Source organism: Agrilus planipennis, unplaced genomic scaffold, assembly GCF_000699045.2.
Source record: "Agrilus planipennis isolate EAB-ADULT unplaced genomic scaffold, Apla_2.0 scaffold30, whole genome shotgun sequence".
Classification (NCBI taxonomy): Eukaryota; Metazoa; Arthropoda; class Insecta; order Coleoptera; family Buprestidae; genus Agrilus; species Agrilus planipennis.
Window position 1 is genome coordinate 352,577 of NW_020438923.1, and position 24,803 is coordinate 377,379.

The 24,803-nt window shown below is 35.0% G+C and overlaps 2 protein-coding genes across 2 annotated transcripts in view; both read left to right on the forward strand.

Moving 5' to 3' along the window:
• LOC108732337 (fatty acyl-CoA reductase wat) overlaps window positions 1–8,737 on the forward strand; it is a 58,746-nt gene extending 50,009 nt beyond the window's left edge. The window contains exon 8 of the mRNA XM_018463080.2: window positions 8,652–8,737. The gene's annotated coding sequence lies outside the window, so the exon portion shown is untranslated. The remainder of the gene's footprint in view (window positions 1–8,651) is intronic.
• LOC108732338 (putative serine protease K12H4.7) lies at window positions 1,845–24,803 on the forward strand. The gene is made up of 11 exons (XM_018463081.1): window positions 1,845–1,934; window positions 3,404–3,634; window positions 3,696–3,830; window positions 8,015–8,196; window positions 12,248–12,359; window positions 13,236–13,359; window positions 15,332–15,467; window positions 18,258–18,514; window positions 20,584–20,716; window positions 22,057–22,226; window positions 24,634–24,803. Exons 2-11 carry the CDS (start codon window positions 3,584–3,586, stop codon window positions 24,747–24,749), a joined length of 1,416 nt encoding a protein of 471 aa, XP_018318583.1. The 5' UTR covers window positions 1,845–1,934; window positions 3,404–3,583; the 3' UTR covers window positions 24,750–24,803.

A 24,803-nucleotide genomic window follows, 5' to 3' on the forward strand; every position in this document is an offset into this window, starting at 1 on the left:
TTAATATGATAATAACAATCTTAGCCTACCTTATTAGATAATTGAGGAACTTAGAAATAGCACGGTACTATCACAGGGTGAGTGAAGACGGTAAGCCGCATCTTCAACTTCCGGATTATAATTATTGATTCCGCTATTTAAATGCTTGCTTACTTACCTACTAATACAACTGGTAAGTATTTGTTAGCTTGCAGTTTTAAATAAATAATCTAGATATACCAACTTTGTACCAGTGACCTAAATAAAAATTTATGGATACTATGTAACAATACCTACTGCCAAAACAGATACGCGTTTAAAAAGGGAATGATACATAATGTTTAAAGGTATAGTTTCTTTAGTCATGCCTTTGAGTAAAAATTTAATTTATTTAAAGGATTTGGATTGAAAAAATCAATTATGGGTAATTAGTAAAGTCAAATGCCCTTGGCATTCCTTCACTGTTTATTAAAAAAAAAACTAACATATATTTCGATTATATTGCCATTATCAAACTAGAGAAAACTCGTATGTTACAAAATACCCAGCTCCGATACCCACCCACAATGGCTCTCGAACATTCCAGAAGATTCCCTATTTTTCCGCTCTAGTTCACTCTGAAACATTCTACTTGAGGATAAAAAAAAACTTTTGGGTGTTTCACACCCACCAGCCAGTAAATGGTGGTGGGCGATCAAGTCTTCTGGACTACGTAGGAAGGCCCTCTTTAGCTTCCTTTCAGAAATCGTGACAATGGGCGGGTGGTGAATCAGGTGAGAAAGATGAGACGGACGAAATGAAGACAGAAGAGAATTAAAGATTATCTGTGGAATATTACTGCCTCAGCATTTGCCTAAGTTATCGTAGGAAACCACAGAAAAACTTGGACGAAGGCAGACGGACCGGAATCGAACCGGCGACCTCCCGAATGCTAAGCAATGGTCTAAACCTTTAGGCCATGTTGCTCGGTACTTAAGGATAATCTTTGAGGACATTCTAATGCAGGAATACCCTAAAAAAAATTCAATAACATTCTAGTAGTACAATCTCGCTTATCCTAGACGTGTGTTTTGTGTCCTATGGTAATTCTACAAACCCACACACCTACCAAACATTAGATGTAGGAGATTCCAAATGGTTTTTACTTTTAACACTTTGGTCAAAAGACATATTATATATTAAATCTAAAATATGCTAATATAGTGTCACAAGTCATTCCTACCATTCATACGTAATAAAAGAATTTTAAAACATTCCAGAAGGTTCTCGACACTTCCGTTCAACTTATTCATAGGACTGACAATCTTATGGTAATGTTGATTTATTGACTTATTCATTAATCAGTATTACAACTGCGAAAATTAAAGATGTTTGAATTGGAAAGTATCAAAATTAATTCCTGAGATTATCTACCATTAGTCGCTACAGGAATATATTCTTTAGATTGCCTATCATAGGCCCGGTAGCATTTTTCTATACGGCACACATGATCGTCAATCCGCTCATATCGAGCATCTGGTTTAAATGTCACATGCGATCGCAGATATGCTAATATTATAAAATAAGTGAAAAATAAAATTGCTTTCTAAAGAATTACACTTTACACTTAACCTTCACAGTGATTTTTTGTAATGCAGGATAAAAATAATCCAACACGTAATACTGATAATTACTTACTTGTTAAACACGCTTTTATTAATTAAAAAAAATCGCTGCATCATATGTATATATATTTGAGAGATATCAAATCTCAACCAAAAATAACTGCAATCTATCGATTTTTTTTACACAAGTACCTAAACTGTGAGGAGCTTGTTTTCGTTTTTCCAAAAATTAGTAGGTTTTCTCCTACACTGAAATCGCCTCTTGCAGGTTAACTTAGTTTTCCTTCTGGCCACTTAATACAGTAATTTGGTAGTTTTACCTGGAAAGTTTTCCGGGAGTTTTGAGAATTGGTAATTTCATAGATTTTGATGTGCTCTTTCCGAATTTCAACTTTGCCACTTCGTATTTTTGCCACTCTCGCCGCCATTTTTCCTCATTAATTTGAGGTAGTGTGTAGTGGGTAAAAATTGAGAATATTTCATATTAAAACAAACTCACTTCGGGAAGATTTCTACATTGTATGAAAAAATGACGTTTAAAAACAGTTCTTTGATAATATCTCCATTCCGACTCATTTTACGGTAAAATCAGTTATACGCAAAATGAAACTAGAGACAATTGCCAACAATTTATGTTTTAACCTTTTTTTCATAAAGGCAATGGTTTAAGGGTACGAGCGCCGCAAAGAGTACTCCAACACGCGTTTCCAACTCCAATCCAACTCGTTACATATAATTTTAACTGATTATATTTGTGAATTATAAAATTACTTTAAATATAAAAACTATACTGACTGCAGATATTATACTATATTTTGAAATACCGACTTACTACGGCCTGTCTTCCATTCGTTCCGAACCTACTACCAGGTTCAGCAATGGTATGGGAATGAACATTATTCAGAGCAATAGGGATGGGAAAAAACAGCAATGGGCTAATTTCTGTCACCACACTCGAGCCCCCAGCTCCAGGAAGCTTGTTAAAACTTATTTCTTGCAAATGCAAAAAGGGATGCGAGAAAGCTTGAGGATGCAAAAGGACTGGCTTTAAGTGCTCTGTTATATGCATGAATTGTAGTGGTACCTATGGTAACTCGCAAGTTCCATCACAAGATAGAGATGAAAATGAAGAAACGGAGACTATCATTGAGCAAACATATAATACAATCGAGTGAAAGACGATTGCGATGAAACACATAATCCCATCGCAGATGATGTGGATGAAATTGAGCTTTGTGACGTTTCGATTGGTAATACAGACAATGAATTCGCAGTACCTGGTCCATCAAGAACAGCGAAGCGAAGGAGAATGCGCTAAATTTCAGGATATTGAACCTCAAGGTAGTATGGAAATGAGTTTTTGGGCCAAAACTATTGATTTTACCGAAAAGAAGGATGGTATTGTTTTTAGTTTCATTTTGTATGTAGCTGTTTTTATCGTAAAATGTGTCGGAAAGGAAATAATGTCAAAAAACCGCTTTTAGGCGCCATTTTTCCAATATGGCGGCGCGAGCGGCAAAAATACAAGGTGGCAAAGTTGAAATTCGGAAAGAGCATATCGATATCTATAAAATTAGCTATTTTTAAAACTGCTAGAAAACTTTAATGGTAACCTCTATTTTTTGAACCAAATGACTGTACTAACTCTAGTAGGCTGTATAGACATTTTCACGCCTTTTCTTTTCATATGGATGATTTGTCTTTTTAATGGAGAACAAGATTTGAATGCCGTGTACAGTCCACTTGAAAGGGAAAATTTTCTGGAATTTCCGGCAGATAATGTGGTTAAACCTACTCAAAAATTTTATCGCATTTTCCAGAATTTTCGAACCCCTGTTACGATCAAGTAAACACTCGGACAGAACACGTAACTATATCGATGTTCATATCTAAAAGTAAAAAACAATCTTATCATTAATTTTAATTTATATTCCGTTTCCTTCGGCTTTTTTCATCACACATTGCAAGATACTTACAACATTCACTAATATTTTGTTAAAATGACAACATTATCCAGTTTTTTTCTACTACTGTGTATTATTGCTGCGGAGGTAAATAGTAATAAGTTTTATTTTAATATAATGTGAATAAAATTAAATTGAACGTCATTAGGGTCAAATATTTCGAAGGCGATATGGACCTCCCCCAGTAGATGTTCCCATCGGTAGAGCTAGTTCACCCGTCTGGGGTAATATAACTCAAAGGGTTGATCATTTCAATCCTGCGGATAAAAGAACTTGGTCAATGGTAAGCACGAAAGTATAATTTATAATCTAAATTGTACGTATTAATAATAATAACTGAAACGATATTTACTGAATTTTTGATGGTTCAATACTATCTCTTCTACGACCATATGGGTCTAATTCAATTTCTTCTATTATTCTATTAAAATAAGTTCCATAATGCTAAATATACAACTAAATAAGTCAATACATAAATAACAAATGAACAAACGAATAAATATTTGAATAAACAGATATTTGGTCATCTTATTTAAAGTTACTACTTTTTTTGAGTAGGAGCATGTTAGGCTTTTGTTACCTGTAATTAACTTGAAGGCTGTGAATTATATCAGAAATTGTAAAAGACGTGAACTTGAAATATGCAAATGTTAAAATTATCTAGTATAAATAATTAATGTGATGGGCTTAAAAATAGAGGATAGATGGGTACTTATTATCTAATTACTTACCCAAGGACATCATTACGCCTATAGTAGCTATGGCAGAATCCAGAGCTTACTACGATCCAACTATGAATTCCCATTCTTCAGAAATTGGTAATTGTCATAATAATTGGTAATTGTCTTCGGGGTTGGTGAGATCGAAAGAGGAGGTCTCCCCTACTACTGTACCATAAAAAGTTCGTGGCGGTCTCACCCCCAAAAAAAGTTATGGGGGTTAGATGGGGGTGGGGGTAGGGTGATCAAAAGAGGGTAAGTAAACCCCATAAAAAATTTGCAGCAGTCTCACCCCCATAAAAAGTTATGGGGGTTGAAAGTTGATTATTTCGACAATTTTCATACACTGTAATTCAAATAAAAAAAAACAAAACCCGATAACCTGACCTAACCTATTGATAAAGATATTTAAATGATGTTTTGTATAACTTTCCCAANTATTTTTATGTATTTTTCCATTAGTTTTACCTTTGAATATTGTTTAAGAATGACTATATAAATATTTACATGCCTAGAAATATATAAAAATTGGTATATTTATTAACTTTCAACCCCCATAACTTTTTATGGGGGTGAGGCCGCCACGAATGGTACAGTGGTGGGGAAGACCTCCTCCTTCATACCCCCCCCCATCCCCACCCCCTTCGGGGGTGATGGCCATTATCTAAACCTTTACCCAGAAATTAACTATCTTTGCACGTGTATGTCAATAAACCGATGGAGATAGTATCAAATAATCTCAAACTCTCCATCACCCGGTAACACTATAAGTAGGTACTCTAGAATTAACACTAAACTAATAAACAGATGATATCATACATTGAAGCTCTTAAAAATAGCACCTATCCTCTGGAAGTGATTTTTAAAAATAACAAACAGGCGGGGGCATAAGTAACATATTCAAAAAAGTTGTTCTACATCATGTAGTAGTAACCCACATGCAATTTTCTTTCGAAATTCTGTATTTCAAACCCATAAATTGCTAAAAGTCAAAAGGTGTTGTTAATATCCTCCAGTTCTAAGGCATATTTACACCCCAACAAAATTTTGAATCAACATTATTGGACAAACACCCTAAGTATCGGTATTTTAGGCAGATGAAAGGAGTGAATCTACTGTATAGAATCTTTATGCTGTGGCTTCACAGCAGAACTGGTCAAACTACGCTCCTAGTTCTCTTAGGTGCTTCTGCAAGAGCGAGTGAGAGATATACAAATCTACTATTGTACCTTTTCCTCGTGACCCAAAAGAGACAGGTATAGTGCCCTCTTTCTCCATTACCATAACCAGAAAGCTTAAATACGGAAAAAGAGACAAACAGTCCATTTCAATTTGTTAGAATTGTGACCTTGAAGAAATCTGCGCGAAGATAGAAAGAATACACACTAGGCGTGAGCAAGACAGAAATAGTTGGAACAAGCTTGAACGATCAGAGCTCTCGATGGGCGGTCTTCGGAGATCGGCTAGAACTGTACAGTACTAGACGAAAATGTTTAGCAATTTATTAAAACAAAAATGTATATAAACTAACAATAGAAAACAAAGAAAAAGTTTTATAGGTGTATAGAGCGTTAAGTTAATTCACTTGTTATTATTTTTGGTTAAATATGCTTTTAAATAAAGCGTATTCTTAAATTTTAACGAAGCAGTTTGAATAATTTTGCATTTTATCTTGTTCTCGCTCGATCATCGGTGGAGAAATGAGCTCTGCAAACAAATATAATTGAATTTGGAATTATGCTACGGCGCATCATGATAAAGGGAAGAGATATCTCAAACTTCTTGAAACGAACAGTAGGTATCGGTCGTTGCTATATCTGTCTCTGTTTCATACAACATAGTCGCTCCTGAGAAGTCAAAATTTGATCAGCTATGCTGCAAGACAGAGCCGGCCAAACTTTGACTTCTTAGGAGCGACTACCTCATAAGACCCTTTTACCCAATTTTCAAGTGCATTGTATGCAACAGAGATAGATATAGAAACGACCGATACCTGTCCCTCTTCCTCCGTAACCAAGCCTTTTGGTTATGGTTATGGAGAAAGAGGGACGGGTATCGTTCGACACTGTACCTGTCTTTTTTTGGGGTTCGAGGAAAAACCTCTCTCACTTGCTCATGCAGGGCGCTGCGCTGGTTTGTTGGGAGTTAGTTGTTAAGTCTACCCACGCGGGGAGAGGGTTGTTGCCTTCTCTCCTTATTATATTAAATAATCAAGACTCGAAAGAAAATGTACCTATTGACGCCCCTGTACATTTCGAAGAAATGCTTAGTAATATTCATAGTTAACTCGCTGAGACAATAAGACGTTATAACAAGATTAAAAGAAACAGGTTCTCAGGATTATGGTGAATTTCAATTTTTCTGTAACCTCTCGTTCACTGGGTATATAGTTAAAGTAAATATTTAATTCGTTTAGTCAAACAGAGGTTTCTGATAAATGCCATCCAAAGTTTATAATTTATTATTATGAAATCTAAAGTTTATGAGCAGTCAAGAACTAATTTTTGACCAATGGAATCGTAATATTTTAAAAATTACAAAAAAAAGTTGGTTATTGAAGAAAGTTTTAAAAAATATATTTAATTAAATTCAATGAGATGCAAATCTGCTAAGCCGACATTTTATTTCTCACATTTTGCCAATAGCGTGTGGTGTGCTCTATGTAAAAGTAGTTAAAAAATAAGGAAAGGGACTAAAATCTGGTATGATGGATGCTATGTGGGATCATGTACAAAACCATGCGTTAAAACACAACGTAGATACTAAAATTTTCTTTAAAAATGTGTAACAATGTCATAATCGCGTTTCCCATGGATATATTATGCAAAAATTATGAAAGATAAATTTTTCACTTTTTTCATTATTGTGTTTTTTTTCATCTTTGCTGTAACTATGTATAGTTCATACTTCGAATACAAATAAAGCATAAATTTTTCTAGCAATCTTTTACGAGAAAGCAGAAAGTGTTCTTCGTAGCGCTCATTACGTACCGGAAAACATCACCAAACTAATCTCTTTCCAAATTTTAATAAAATTTTATTAGGACCAAATTCAATAGGTACCGGAAAGTTATTTTTCGCAAATCAGTTTAAGTTTTGCGCAGAATAATGACCCGGACAGTAGTTATTTTTACAAAGATTTAGTGCAAAGTCGGAATGAATTTAACGTGCCTCGCCTGCCAGTGCTTAAAATTTCTAATGTGTTCGCTCGATAATGTCCCAATTAATTTGTCGGGTTGACAAATTGCAAAGAAATATCATTTCGTAGGCCGTCGTCCTAGCATAGTAACCCATATTCTGAAACGGCCAATTTATTTCTTTTCTTCTTGGCGATCGTCTCTTCCTTTAAATACTGTTTTGTTTACTTTCGGGAGCCTTCTCGAAACATCCGGATAGTTTATTTTTTTCTTTGAACTGTTTAACTGCTTTCCCAGAACACAGGTACGACACTCACGTTTACAAATACGTCACACCCGCGGTTTGTCGGCGAATCGATAAGCCTTTTACGCACACGTGTTCCCGATCGCACGCAAACACACTCGTGCTCGCTACAATATAATCCTCGACTGTTGACCTTGATCGACCGTTAGATCTGTACGACTATTTTTTATGAGATACATCCCATGTAAGCTACCAGTACTTTCAATACGTAAATATGTTATACTTACCTGTATAATTTGTAAATCAAAAAAAAATTTTTTTAATAATTCAATAAAGTTGAATTTTACCTTAAAATTCTTCTTCCGTAGAGGTATATATACAATGACGAATGCTTTAAGAGTGGTGGTCCAATAGTCATAATTCTTGGAGGTGAATGGACCATAGCAATCGAAGGTTTAATGGCCGGAGGCGTATACGACATAGCATGCGAAAATGGCGGATATATGTTTAATACTGAACACAGATATTATGGGAAAAGTCAGCCAATGAGGTATGTGATGTGGTTGATTACCCTAAGGTACTTTATTTGTGAAATTCTAGAAAGAAGAAAGTGATCCTTCTGATATCATTTAATTATAATTTTATTTATTGCAATTTTTATGACTTCATTTTATATCTGCCAATCATTGACAGTGATAATTTCACTCCTAACAATGATTCGGTGATGCCGAATTCCCTCCCGCAGGTAGTTTTCGTTAAAATATAGATGTCGAATTCCCTCCCGGGTACTAGCCAAGTTCCCTCCCGTTCATATCAGCTCCGATAATTATGTTAACGACTACTTACCGATTTTATTTATCGAAAATAAATATATATTTATAGTTCACTTCAGTACTACGTTGATATGGTGGTAAGCCGCATCTTCAACTTCCGGATTATAATTATTGATTCCGCTATTTAAATGCTTGCTTACTTATTTCGTACTTATATCACTTAGGTACACAAATGTATTTTTATTTTTATTTATTTCGACTATCCCTTTGTAAATATTATATTGTTAAGTCACTCTAATCTAATTGTGTGTGTTGTGTTATATTATTAAGGATTTCAAATATAGATACATATATTTCTACATTNTGAAACGTTTATTTATTTAATTTTAAAATGGTTTCCCACTACCTTAACAAATTCAATGTTTGGAAATTCGTGTGCGTCTAGCTTTTTGATGCAATAATCTAGAAAAACATTATTAGTTTTAGTTTGTCTTGTTAACAATTTTTTAAAATCAGATGAAACACTTCGTAGTATTTGACCAATAGAAGGGTAGTCTGATAAAATTATTATTGTTATTGTGGTGTCTACAATATATGAATAATATTAAGGATAATATGCGACGTGAGGCTGTATCATTTAAACAACTCTTTACAGTGGCAATTAGCACTCAAGGTCTTCCGCCGCCGTTGGGAGGCAATTGATGTATAATTGGGAGGGAATTCGACATACCGAAAATTTTAACCCTAATTAAAAACAGGTATATGGGATATCCCAATGATTAACCAAGTTCCTTGCGTTGTTGATGGATAGCATTCACTGCTGTATGGGTAATAAGATCGTTACGAAAAAATAAATAATGGACATTCATCAACTATACTTGGGACTGTCAAAACTGACAAAATCCGCAATAAATTATCTGCGAAAACAGATGTATCTTCTTTCTTGTTTCAATTTGAGATTGTATTTATTTGCTGCGTTTTGCACACGCCCTTGTTAAGCTAGGGAAATATGAAATCCTAAAATGTAGCATTGTCCTACAGATGGCGTTTACCGCGCCATTTGTAGTATATTATAAAACGTGCTGTTAAGACAGCAGGTAAAATTGGTCTGTGTTCTGCGACGCCCTGATGAGATCCAACAAGATCGAAATCGCGATCCGCGTTTGGCAGTTTCGACAGAACACAGACCACTTCGAATTATTTTATTCGATAATGGTAACGTGCCTACCACATAGTGGTGAGCTACGCCAGGATTTTGTTTCAGCAAGTAGATATCCATGTATTTAAATGGACCTTGCTGAGAATACGAAATCCTAAAATGTAGCATTGTACTACAGATGGCGTTTACTGCGCCATTTGTGGTATTTTGTGGTGGAATATATATATCTAAACAAGCCTTTGCTTTCCTAAATTCATGAGAATGTTGAATTTTCTTTAATGTCCGTTGCTGACAACATGCTCAAGTTCTGCTTACCTACATCTCTTTCTGTTACACATCAATTGGTGTAATGTTTATCTTTTTTTTATTTATTAGTGCTCGCTGCAATTTCTCCTGACATCTCTTTCCTATGTTTACGATATTCCCTACAACGTCTGTCGTGAGTAAAACTAGGCGTTCTGTCAGCAACCGCTCTAGTGAAGTTAGTAATTTGAAAGGAGAAAGTAAAAGCGACAGTTTTATTGCGGTCTATGTCAATTCTGAATGTCCCAACTATAGCTTGATAGTTATTAACATACACCAGTGTAACGTAAGATACGTTTTGGGCATTCACAGTAACATATACATAGATCACTTTTGCATTTATTTTATTTAAAATACAACATCGTGACTGTTTTCTTTCTGCATTGTTGGCCGCCCCAGTTCGAGAACGGGATATTGTTTTTTGTTTTTTGGAACTCTATAAATAATCAATCAGATACATGGAATAAAGAATAGGATCACTGTAGTTCTTAAGCTTTCACGGCCGGCGTATGTCGATGCTGTATTTTCTTCCGGGCTTTTTGACCGTGGTCCGTGGAATCTTACTTTTCCAAACGTTTCGCCGTTCGGCATCTTCAGTTTCATCAGTTACGTCTCAGCACCTGCTCAGTCACCACTGAAGATGCCGTCTACAAAGAACGGCGAAACATTTGGAAAAGCAAGATTCCACGGACCATGGCCAAAAAGCCCTGAAGAAAACTCAGTATCAAGAATAGGATCGCTCAAGTACATGAAAATTTAGTTGTAGTAGTGAGGTAGGACGATCAACCGAATTTTTTTAAGAATTTGAACAATATTAGTGCGTCGAGGTATTCACGAAATGAAGAAAGATTTAACTTGATCGAGATATATGACTAGTCATGTTCGTACAGTACCTTATGGGATTAAAAACTCAGTAGGTCATCTAACGCTAAAACCGTAGGATATCACACACCTTTTAAGTCGGATTGTAGGATGTGGGCATCCCTAATCGATTTTACCCTCCTATACAGTTTCATATCATCAATATACAAAGATGACATATTGTTTTATATATGGCATCCGCTATTTATTGCAACAATAAGAAACAACGAACCACATTGGGATTTATGTAAAACTGCTGAGGGAGCCGTGAAGGTGAAGGATGTTCATGGAAAATATTAACTAATAATAAAAATATTAATGCAGATGTAAAGTCTGTATAGACTACATCGAGCTATTCATTATCCTTAAAAGCAACTAAAATATATATCTGTAATTCTAATTATATAATTGTTAAAGAGCGAATACTTATAGGAAACGAAAAACTAGAATAAGTGGCTGACTTTAGATACCTAGGAAGTCAGACAAGTCAGGATGGAAGAATTAGTAGGTATATAAAGCAGAGAATAGCGCAGGGTCGTGTACCTTTAATAAAAAAAAGTCACTTCTATGCTCGCGAACGGTTAATTTATAAATCCGAAAAAGGTTGTTAAATGTTTGGAGCGCGGCGTTTTACGGTAGCGGAACATGGATAGTGGACGCGGCGGATAAGAAAACGTTAGAAGCGTTCGAAATCTGTTGTTATAGACGAATGATAAGGATAACGTGGATAGAAAATGTTAGAAATGAAGAGGTATTAGAAAGAATAGGATAACAGAAGACTCTATGGAAGTCAATAAGAGATAGGCAAGATAGGTTGGTAGGCACCTTCTCAGGCATGAAGGTCTAGTCAGAGACATAGTAGAGGCAGAAACAGAAGTTAGGAGGGGTAGATGATGACCTAGATTAGATTACTGCTCGCAAATAGTTAAGGATGTGGGATGTTCTAGTTTTAGGGTAATGCGATGTTTAGCTCAGGATACAAACGAGTGGAGGTACGTGCCCAACCAGTCTTAGGACTGACGACCTTACGATAATGTTGGTGATGAATTGTTAATTCAGTAATTGTCATCACATATTTTGAAAACTGGAGTTAGATAAGACTTGCTCATAATTGATCTTGATCTTGACATTGATCTCATACGAACATCTTGTTTCTGGCATTGTTGTGGTTTTCAAGACATGATAAGACAAGATCAATATATTCTTGATTCCTGCAGCAGCCCTAGCCAGAAGGAGTAACGTTAAAATTGGTATAATAAATAAAGAACTTCCTGTCCTTATTTTTGATTCCACACTACAAAATACGTGAAGACATATTACTCAACCTTGCCCATAGTTTCTAAAAATTTGAAATTGTTAGATATTTCTACTCATAGCAACTGGTAGTAATATCACACATAAATCCTAATAACGTTGTTTCAATGATAAAACGTTTTCATTGGACCCCACAGAAAACATAAATGATAAATAATGGCATAAAAGTGTTTTTCAAATTATTTTTACAGTGATTGGGCTACTGAAAATTTAAGATACCTTTCCACCGATCAAGCTCTTGCTGACCTTGCCTACTTTATTAAATACCAAAAGGAGAACGTTAAAGCCTTACAAAACAGTACAGTAAGTAACTCTAATTAGTATTTACGTAAGCATTTACATGTCTTATTTTTTTTGGTTAAGTTTCTATTAAGGAAACGGTATTGACAAAACAGTATTGTATGAAAATAAATAAAAGTAAATCAGAAATACTGGAATGCAAGGGAAGAAAAAGTAGGGAAAGAGGGAATATAAAGATAGGAGACGAAGGAATAGAAGAAGTGACTGATATTAAGTATCTAGAAAGACAGATAAGTCAGGATGAAAGTATTAGGGATATCAAGCAGAGGATAGCGTAGGGTCAAGTCGCCTTCAATAAAGAGAAGGCACTTCTATGCACGCAAACGATTAATTTAGAAATTAGAAATAAACTGTTAAAGATGTATGTTTGGAGCGCGGCGTTGCAGGGGTGCGAAACAAGGACGGTTAGGTTAGAAGCGTTCGAAATGTGGTGTTACAGGCGAATGATGACAATAACCGTGGATAGAGAAAGTTAGAAATGAAAAAGTATTAGAAAGAATAGGAGAACAGAGGACTCTATGGAAGTCAATAAGAGATAGATTAGTAGGACACCTTCTCAAGAATGAAGGTTTAGTCAGAGGCATATTAGAGGCAGAAACAGGAGTTAATAGGAGTAGAGGTAGACCTAGATTAGGTTAAGAATGTGGATTGATCCAGTTTTAGGGAAATACGAAGATTAGCTCAGGATAAGAAAGAGTGGAGGTGCGTGTCCAGCCAGGACGACCTTATGATGATGATGAAGTTTGTATTAAAACAAGTATTGCTTTTGAGTTTGTTTAGGCAAGGCTGCCAATCGACAGCAAAAACGTTAATTAAGCCACAATAAATTAATAGAAATTAATATAAGAATATAATTGTCTTCATTTACCGTTACTTTAGGTTCTAGTAATTGGATCTTCTTATTCTGCAACACTTGCCACGTGGGCTCGCATCAAGTATCCTCATTTGGTTGACATTGCTTATTCCTCCAGTGGCCCAATTAATGCAAAACTGGATTTTTATGGTAAGTTCAATCTTTCAACAATGCATATGGTACTGATTTAAACCGTTTGTTCACACGTCTGAAGTTTTGGTAGCACTCCGTATTGTAACGTTTGTGATTCGTTTTACGTCGAAACAAATTGTGTAAGTGCTATTTTAAAAAACTGAGACGGAAGCAAGTGGCAGAATTTCTGACAAGTATGTTGCACTTTATGAATACAGCAGTAAGAAAAGCTTCTTTTATATGATTATCAAGTGTGTTAAAATTAGTATTCTTGACAATAATCTCTGTCTCTGTCGATAGAAACAACAATATTGAGGACTCGTCGATTACTAACTTGCTGAAAAAGCATTTGTATTTTATTCTACCTTAAATTCAAGCTATTTTCACGATCGTCAACCTCTTTTTCCGCCATTCTTCACAACTCACCCTATCATCACTGAAGATGCCGACAGAGAAGAGTAGCTAAAAGCATTATCACAGAGATAGTGCTTGCACAAAAACGCTTTTACGAAAATGTCCTCGATACTCCTGTCGTGAAAGTAATATGTCTATTACGTAGTTCCTGTTGTATCCCGCGACTATGTCGCGTTCTTAAATTGGGCTGTACACGCTCACTTCCAAGCAAGTAAACCAGTACTAACTTTTTGAGAACAACTTTATTGTTTATTACTTACACTTAATTTATGCTTAACACTTAACTTAAAATAAAAAAATGGAAAAGACGTAGAAAATGTGGTATGTTGCAAGAACAGGATTAGAATTAGAACTCCTCGAAATTTGGTACCTGCTCCCTTTTATAGGGACGCTAGAGAAAGCGCCATTTAGGATACTTCTCAGAAAAGTTTCAAGTACGATGCTAGTTTTATAGCACCAAGTAAACAAAGTTTGGCTTCGTTTTACAACGGCAAAAATACAAGAAGTAAATATTACATTTTCTAGTTAAGTTTAAATCTTGATATTTGTTGTTAAATATTGATATGGGATATAATAATGATATGGGATATTTGATGATTACCTAAAGAGATATGAAACGAATATAACATTCCTATAATTAAAAATTGGGGCTAATTTGTAAACCACCGGGAATCGAACCTGGGACCTTTGGCTTTACGCACCAATGCTTTGACCACTAAGCTACTGTTCGTTTCAAGAAGTTCGAAATATGGCCTTTCCCTTTATTAGGATGCGCCGTAGCATAATTCCAAATTCAATCATATTTGTCTGCGGAGCTCATTTATCCACCGATCATCGAGCGAGAGCTAGACAAGAATGTACAGTACCATTTGCAAAATTACTTAAACTGTCTCGTTAAAATTTAAGAATATGCTTTATTTAAAAGCATATTTAGCCAAAAATAATAACAAGTGAATTAACTTAACGCTCTACACACCTATAAAACTTTTGCTTTGTTTTCTTGTGTTAATTTATATACATTTTTGTTTTAAGAAATTGCTAACATTTTCGTCTAGTACTGTACAGTTCTAGTCAATCTCCTAAGACCGCCCATCGAGAGCTCTGCTCGTTCAAGCTTGTTCCAATTATTTCTGTCTTTCTCACGCCTAGTGTGTACTCTTTTTATATTCGCGCAGATTTCTTCAAGGTCACAATTCTAACAAATTTAAATGGGCTGTACAAAAATTGACAACAGCAACAACGACAAACCGTACTTATCAGGTCACAAATCTGCCGAATCAATGTAACTATATTAATACTATAAATATGAAACACTTTGACATTTAATAGGGGTTAATATCAAATATTAATGTGAAAATTCATTTTAATTTTCTCCCACTACAAACTACCTCAAGTTGATGAGGGAAAAATTAAATTTAGTTATTCCTCGTAGCATGTAGTTGCTTTATAGATATAAGCCCGCCTAATGTTGAAGTACTCTTAATGTCTTAATTTAAAATATATCTTATTTAATAACTATTTTAAAACTACAATTTCAACTGAAAATGTTTATAATTATTGGACCGTCTCGCTTTAGAATACTATGGAGTGGTCGGCGACAATCTGGCTCTCGCTTCATCGTCGTGTTTTGAGGTTATTAAATCAGCAACTTCTGAAATTGAGACTTTACTTGAAACAGAAGAAGGTATTGCCAATGTGTCCAGATTATTCAAGTAAGTAATTACCCCACAAATTTAGGATCTTGTTAGTACGTTTTTCTAATTACGTATTTTGTGTAGGTACTAGTTGAACGACTGGGTTACTATAATGTCCTTATCTGTAGTTAATCACTAAATGTTGACTATCATTCGTATAAAGTATTTCAATATTCAAAACCTAATACAGTCGAACCTGGATAAATGAGAACTGGGTAAGCGAGAAAACTCTATTAATGAGAGTATTTGCCAGGTCCCGTCATTTTGCCCTTCTAAAGCCTCTATAAGTGAGAAACATAAAATTTGTATAAGTGACAGTCATTTTTCATGCGTGAACCTCTTTAAGTGAGATTGCTATTTGCCTATACCACTATAAGCCGACAGTTTACTTTTGCTATTTTATGACTCGTTCTTAAATTTCAAGAGACTCTTATTTCATTCGAATGACCAAATGTGCGTCTGTTGTTGTTTTCTATAGTTCTAGGAACTTACGTTGTATTTGAATGACCGAGTAAGTCTTTATTATTTTATTATAGACAAATGTGCGTACCGACTTGTTTATCAATCTTATTACAGTCAGTTCATAAAAGCAGTTGCGAAGAAAGGTTCTGCACTTCCTTAGAATGTCTGAACGAAAACTCAATGTGTTGTCGAACAGTATTTTTATATACTTCTATAAGTGAGACAGATTCCTCCTGTAACTCTGTAAGCTAGAAACTCGGGTTAATGAGAAACCTCTATAAGAGAAAAACAGATCGCGGTCCCCTAACTTCTCACTTATCCAGGTTCGACTGCATTAAAACTGTAAAAGTTTCGATTTGCACGCTTGCCTTCGATTTTGTTGATATTTTACTATCTACGATTATCAGTTTAATATACCGAGGAAGAGCATATAGAGGCATATACACTTATATAAATAAGGCGCGAAAACCATTTCTTCACCCAGTTTTAGGGGTTGAAAAAGAAATATACAAAAAATTAATCTACCCCAACCACTACCGAACCCAATTTCCCAAAAGCTGGTTGTACAGGCACTTTTACTTCTTCCTACCTTGACCCAATCATTGCAAACCGCAATTCGAAAACCAGAGCAATCTTGATCTCATCTAGCTCTACTTCTGCCCCTCTTAGCCCCTATTTCTACATTCCAGCTAATCCTTCAAGTCTAAGAAAGTATTCCTACCAACTTACCTTTTTGCCTATCACAAAGATACTGCTTTCACTTCCTCACTTCCTTAACACTCCTTCTTCCTTTTCTTTTTTACCACCAAAGCAAACGTTTTTTTCTTTTTCGCAGCGTTCACTGCTACGTTTCACAGAGTCGTGCTCCAAACATACACATAACGGTCTCCTTTTCAAATTAATCGATCGCGAGCACAAAAGTGATTTCCCTTTCTTAAAAGCGACCCTACCCTGCGCATTTCTCCGATTTATAACAGTAACCTCACTTTCTTTATGCTGTTCTTTTCTAAGGTAGTGTCACCGAAGGTGACCGGGCTCCTAAGATAGCCCACTTTTCAAAAAATACGGTAATGATTATTCGAAACATTTTAAATTTCGCGGGTTTATGCTACTAGTGCCATAGACAATAGTGCAAGTGAGTTTCATTACCGACGCGTCGCCATTTTGAAGGCAGATGACAGTTTGCTTGGTCATGTCATGACGATGCACGTTTTATAACCTCCATTATCTAAATCATTTTGAAAATTTACAAATTCAAAACAAATCTCGTTGCTCTAAACTGTGAAAATTTATATTTAATCTATTTGTCAGCGAATCAATTTCCTATCATAGCCCATAATATAATTCCCAAACATAGCCTGGGCCTTCTTAGGTTTAAGTTCTGATTAAGGTTAAAGTTATTAAGTAAATTCACTTTTGAGATTTTTTTCAGTTTTTTTAGAAGTGTACACACTCAGTTAAAGACGGTAGCGTCTAATTTGTTTTAATTAATTAAGTATATTTTGATTGATCTCAAAGTTAATATTCAGTATTCCTTAGATAGCCCACCTATGAATGACATTAAAAAAAATATATAAAAAATACCTGATTTATTTTTATTTTTGATAAGTAACTTTCAAAGTTGATCTCAAACTTAACTTTTATTTTATTTGTTTATAGTTGATTTTCATTTTGATAGATTTAAGATAGCCCACATTTAAATTTTTGGATGACTTTTTTAGCTTTTATGAATAATGTTATGAGAAGGATGTGTTTTTATTTTCATATTTTATGTTAAAAATGTTTAAGTGTTTATAATGCTTATATTTTCATTAATATTTTTCGGGCCATCTTGAGCGATCAGCTTCCCAAGATAGCCCAATACCAAGTTTCTAAAAAGTGTTTACATTTGTGTTAAAATGCCAAAAGCTTTACTACTTTTTTAGATATCTTGTTTCTCAAATAAATATATAACAACTTCCATTATGTTTTTTCTTTACTTTACTTATCTGCAAAATTTTACGAGGTTTTGAAATTAAGTGGGCCTTCATTGGCGCCTGTACCTTATAGTCTCTACAATCCTAAGCAATCAAACCTAACCATACTTTAACGCCTCTATTTCATTGCTTAAGATCATAAGGTTACGATAGCAAAAGGCAACACGAATACAGAGAATGTTGTCATGATCGTGACCTTCCTTTTTTTGTAGAAATGTGAATCTTACACTAAAATTTCAACAAAATTAGAAATCAGCATTCTAATCGAGACTTTAATATCTATAAAACCAATTGGCAATACTACAATTAAGGCTGTACAATCAATTTATTTAATTAAGCTTAATTATACACTGTCTCTTTCCTACTTCAGAACCTGCCAACCAATAAACGTTACGGAGCCGTCCCGTTCTTTCTTCTTCAACACAATAGCAGACACTTTTGCAGGATTAGTACAATATGCAGGTCCAGGTGACATCGAAAGAGGTTGTTTCCAAATCGAAAATGCGACAGGTTCTAATGTAGAAAAATTGGCTTCGTATATCAGAACACAGTATGGTGACTCGTGCATGGACTCATATAATACTTATGTAGATGAATACACACCAACTAATATCACTACAGATATGAGTAAGTATGGCGAATGCTTAAGTTATTGTTTCTTACTCTACTGTTATTGTTTATTACATTACTGCCCCTTTGTATTTTTTGTCCCAATAAAAGATAATTGTGAAATCTGCGAACATTTAATGGAAAAGGGCTAAAGGATGTCCTTTTAGTTTCTGTTCCTTTTTTTTGATTTTAAGAAACACATTTCCGATGAGCTTGGTTACTCTATTCTCTCTCTCTATTGTATTATCGCTAAAAGAAAAACCCTCGTGCCGCCTACCCTACCTCCATTCAACTGATCGGAGTCACGGGGCTAGACCAAATGAACGCGCAAGAGCGAGTGCGATCAAAATCATGTCGTATAAAAATGCGCACGTGGTGCGAACTGATCTACGAGCTCTCGACCTCGTACTTGATGCATCATTCACTTGATATCGGTACTTCAGTTCGGACGAGAAACTTTATTTAGAAATTCGATCTTGAAATGGCGCAGTAAACGCCATCTCTAGTACGATGCTACATTTTAGGATTACGTATGCTCCGTCAGGGTCCACTTTTATTCGATTATGGTAACGTGCCTATCACATTGAGGTTAGCTACGCCGGGATTTGTTTCAGCAAGTAGATATCCACACAAGTGGACCTTGTTGGAGCATACGTAATCCTAAAATGTAGCATCGTACTAGAGATGGCGTTTACCGCGCCGTTTGTGGTATTTTCTAAAACGCACTGTTAAGACAGCAGGTAAAAGTTGGTCTGTGTTCTGTCGGAGCTGTCTGCGACGCGCTGATGAGATCCAAAAAACGGAAATAGCGATCCTCGTCTGGCAGTCTCGACAGAATACAGAACACTTCGAATTATTTTATAAAATTCAAATAAATCGACGAAGAAGAAGAATCTATTATGTATATTATTTTAGCGTGCTGTATTAACATCGTCAAAGAAGCATCGCGTTAGACTTCACGAAAACTATCATGTTCGATCCAGTATGATGGACAACCTAACCTAACCTTGCTTAAATCCTACAACTTTCATGTTTCAGAGTCATGTGTACGACCTTCGGTCAATTTTAATCACGTGTAGTATTAGCCTTGCCCACGAAATGTCGGACACTGGTCCACGAGAATAATTTTACGGAAACGTTAGTTCTAATTTTTTATTAGAAATACCAACGAATAACTAAAACGCTGTCCTAGTTCACTCCTGATAGTATCCTCTTCATGCATGTAAAGTATCATCAAAACCTGTTCAGTCGTTTTGGAGATTAGCCCATAAGACAGAGTATACTAAAAACATGCAAATAACTAACCAGTGCTTGAATACCACATACATACACTTGTATAGTACAGTCGATATAAGAAGGCAAAGTCCCCAATAAATAATGCACACTAAAGGCATATCGTTTTTCTCGTTCTTACAAACGGAAGATATCCTGTCTTTACTCTCTAAACACGCCTCCTCCACAGCTGCGTCGAGGCCTGCACCTACGTTTCATAAGAATCAATTGAATAAAATGAGACGATCGACAACATGCTTGTCTTGTCATTTGTACCTACATAAAATAGGCAAATTTACAGGGTCGGCTTAATTTAGTTGGTGTATTTGTGCGAATAGTCATCTCCCTACATATATCGTTTAAGTTATTTTTTCGTTGTAACTATTGTTGTTGTTGTTTTTCTTGGTGTTATTGTTGTTTTTATTGTTATTTTTATTGTTAAATGGTCCGAGAAGTTTTAAATTCTCAGAGTAGAAAAATTGTTCGGAATGTTATTAATTATTTTCAAAGAAAAAAATTTGCTCATTTAATGTAGGTTCAGACAACAAGACAAGCACGTTTTCAACCGTCTCATTCTGTTCGATTGACTCTTATGAAACGTTAGGTGCAGGCCTAGACGCAGCTGTGGAGGAGGCGTGTCTAGAGAATAAAGACAGGATATCTTCCGTTTGTAAGAACGAGAAAAACGATATGCCTTTAGTGTGCATTATTTATTGGAGACTTTACCTTCTTATTTCGACTGTATTATATTTTACTTCCATACGTATACCTATAGTCATATAGATATATTCATACAAGGCAATAACTTCTTGCAGGTCGCTTGTGGCTCTATCAAATTTGTGCAGAATTAGGTTGGTTTCAAACTTCGGCATCCGAAAGGCAACCTTTTGGTAACACGTTTGCTTTGGACTCATTTACTCAACTCTGTAAAGACTTATTCGGAGAGAAGTAAGTATGAACACAATGAAATAAAAATAGACTGAGATAAAAAACCCATGATTGGATTCAGAGTTTATTGAAAGAGTTCTGTGAGCATTTCATGTTATTCATGCGCCGCCAGAAGAATTAGAACGAATAATCAAAAGAATTAGAGGAACAATCCAAAATTTTCAGTAGACTTCAAAGGTGTTTACATTTCTGAAGGGTGAAAATTAGGAGACGCTGTGTTATAGGGAAAAAACTGTGTAAAAATGATTATGTCAGGAGGAAAGAATTGTTTGAGCTACAGTTAGAAGTACAGTTTTTATGGGGTGTAGGTCTGGGGGGGGGGGGGTGAGAAGAACAAAAACAGATGAAAAACGTTTATAAGGTACTGTATATAACTTAGATGGATTATCTTGTTAGGAGAGAAATTAAATGTGGAAAATGGTGGAGGAAACTACGATAGAAAAAATGTAGCAAATTGCGAGATGAAGTTGAAAAAGCTAGGGGAACGGGATATATGACTGAAAATGCGGAAGAAGAGCGCATATGATAAAGAAAGAAATGGGGTTTGAGTTAATTAAAATTGAGTCAAGAATAAATACATAAGAGTGTTAGGATGGGCGCGTGTGTGGGAGAAATGTTGAGAGTAAGATGTAGTAAAATGATAAGGGGGATGATTTGTGAAAAACTAATAAGTCGAAATACGTGGACTGAAGGCCTTACTGTGGGAGCATTGGGAGGGAGACTGCGCGCCAGAATATGTGAAGGACATTGAGATAATAGTAAGGTTTAGAATGAGAAAAGAAAGTAGAAGTTGTAAGTATTAGATGAAGGAAAGGTAAAGGATATGTAGAATATGTAAAAGCGAGAATGAAATAGTCATGCATGTGCTCGGAAGATGTAATGGAAATAAAGATTTAGATAAATGTAGAAAAGTAATAAGAAGGGGCAGTAATGGGATGACGACGAATCAATACTTAATGCATAAAAGAAAATAATAATGGGATAATGAATTGTATTTTTTTTGTATTTCTAGCTTGGTGGCTGTTTCTGTATATAGAAGGATTTTTTTGTGACTGTTTTTATTTCTATTTTATTATACACGAAAGCATTGTAGGAAGAAGGTTTGAATATTTTTTTATCTTGTAATGTTTATTTGCTGTTAATAGATGTTTAATAACGTTTTTACATTAGTTAGCGGTGAGTCTCTACTAGTATTTTTCCTTACTACACTTTCCTTTATTATTATGATGATTCATCACCACTGATAACATTAAACAATCTAACACATTCCTGTCATTCAATGTGACTACTGTTGCATGTCCAAATTAAACTTGTACAATATACTATTCTATCTAATTTAGATACGGTGAAGAATTAACTAGTTTTTCTGTGAAAAGAGCAAATATTTTCAATGGAGGTGACGCTCCAGAAATATCCCAATATATTTCAGTGCAAGGTAGCGGTGATCCTTGGTATCCGGTGGGACTCCTGAAAAATCTTCATCCTACGAAACTAGCATTTTTTGTTCAAGGTAAATCAATAATATTAGAATGTAATAGATAATCGTTGCAAACAAACCATCTAGCTCAAGTTGTTCCGCAACTCAATTCATGTTTTCTTTGTGGTGGTGTAATAACCGTTGATACTGAATTCCCTCCCGCAGGTAGTTTTGGTTAAAATATAGATAGTCGAATTCCCTCCCGGGTACTAGCCGAGTTCGTTCCCGTTCACATCAGCTCCGATAATTAAGTTAACGACCACTTACCGATTTTATTCATCGAAAATAAATATATATTTATAGTGCACTTCAGTACTTCAGTAAATTAAAGATAAAATCATTTCAGAAAGAAAACACATATCAGTTATGAAATGTTTATTTATTTAATTTTAAAATGATTTCCGACTACCTTAACAGATTCAATATTTGAAAATTAGTGTGCGTCTAGCTTTTTGATGCAATCATCTAAAAAAACTTTATTAGTTTTAGTTTGTCTTGTTAACAATTTTTTAAAATTAGATGAAACACTTCGTATTTTACCATAAATTTCACATTGAAAATCTAGTAAAACAAGGCCATCCGCCGCCGTTGGGTGGCAATTCATGTATAATTGGGAGGGAATTCGACATACCGAAAATTTTAACCCTTATTAAAAACAGGTATATGGGAGGGAACTAGGCATTATTCATAGTAACTATCCTAAATATGTTTGTTATTGTTCTTAAATTTCTATGGTTTTTATGAATCGGTAGCTAGGGCTCTTCCATGAACCACGTAACCTGACTGTGGGGGCGAGGGATTTGACAAAAGACTACGTTGAAGCGCGTGGGGGAAGGGGGTTCAATTCAAAGCTATGTTTGTTTTTTTTTTAATATCGGCGCGTTTCAAATTTTAGTCGCGAGTGCCTATCCTTCCCTTTAGTGTTAGGCCACCCTCTTCACAGTTCATCTCCCCAACCTCCCTCCCTCATCTCTTTACCTATCTCCCACTTGACCCTCTCCCTTTCCCTAAACTTCTCCCACCTTCTCACGGTAGTCATAACCACCAGGTTGACCTACCAACTCTAAGAGGGTTTTTAGTCGGTAGACACTCCTACCAGAAGTGAATCCGACACTACCCCCCCCTTTTGGGGGGTGTCTTTAGAAGATTTCCCCTCCTCGAGGTTAAAATAAACAAAAAAAAAATTTAAGTCAAAAATCACGCCACTTCTCGGAGAATGAAACGTATGACCAGATCTTGACGCTAATAATGAACAATTTCCTATAATTCAAGATTTAAATGAGTTGCTAATCTCACCATTTCTACCTGTTGACGAAATAACTTCAAAGTTAAGATAAAAAGATTGCTTTATTCTTTTGTATTAGGGAACCTAAAAAATTGAAATAAAAGCTATAGAAAAAGGGGTGTTAGGTGAAAATCTACGGTAGACCACGTAGGAAGGGGGGTCTAAAAGTATCGAAATTCGAGCTACGTGGTTCGTGGATCCCTTTAAAAATACAATACCTAACCGTAGAATACTATAAATCTTTTTTTTATCAATAACAGGGTCAGTCATTATTTTATACAATTTAATTCGCCATTTTATTAATGTTACCTACTCATTGAGCAATTTATAACGCACTAGTCTCTTTTTGAGATTTTGACAAATCATTGCTTCACATTCTTTATAAATACATACATTTTCTAGTGATTATAAGATTATTGTAAACGGAATGTTGATTTTTGTATTGTCAAAATTTAACATCTAACCGGTAAATTCTTATAATAAATGTCACTTACATTTTAAAGCATAAAGTCTGCTCTATCATCGCTGATTCGCGATTTTACTACCAGTGTTTTATCGTTGATTAAGTTTTTTATATAAACTATTGTTAACGGGGTGTAGGTACTAAGTACCACATGAAATAAGACACGTAGTTGTAGTGATTGTAGAAATAACTATATTTAATTTAACTTAAATTTAATTCACTTTAAAACTACAAACACCGATTAATTAAAAATGATGATAAAAATCAATAGGAATAAATTATAATAATCGTGATTGTGTACTGGTTTAAAATTTTATAAAATCTATGAACTTACTATATCTAACAATAATGTAAAAACATAATATTATCCTACCCCCAGGTAGGCGGTCATTGGACCTACAAGAACGCAGCCGAGGGGAATTTTGGCTATTAACAATAATAAAATTGTGATTGTACGTGACAAACACAATAGCACACTCTTTATAATTTATCCGACTACCCCGTATACCTAACAACCAGCTAAGCGTAATAAGGGATAATTTTTTATGTTAACACTATCTTAATTAATAACGCTTTCATTTAATCAAACATTTTCATATATTTGTAGTATTAGAAACGAATGGGTAAATTGAGTAATTTTAATCCAATCAAATTCTATTGTTTTACTGTTCAATATTTCTTTTTGAACTTAGGTTCATCCCACTCTGCCGATCTCAGTTCCGTATCAGAAAGTGATTCCACGCAGTTGAGACAAACAAAACTTGCAGTACGTGAAACAATAACGAAATGGCTGGCCGAAATAAAGTAAATATTTTAGGAACACGTGTAACAATAACGATCATTACAGCAACTTTATTTCATT

Coding starts and splice junctions, on each gene's coding strand:
- LOC108732338 (XM_018463081.1), top strand. CDS start 3,584: ATGACAACATTATCCAGTTTTTTTCTACTACTGTGTATTATTGCTGCG. Junction 3,635..3,695: donor TGTGTATTATTGCTGCGGAG/GTAAATAGTAAT, acceptor GAACGTCATTAG/GGTCAAATATTTCGAAGGCG. Junction 3,831..8,014: donor ATAAAAGAACTTGGTCAATG/GTAAGCACGAAA, acceptor CTTCTTCCGTAG/AGGTATATATACAATGACGA.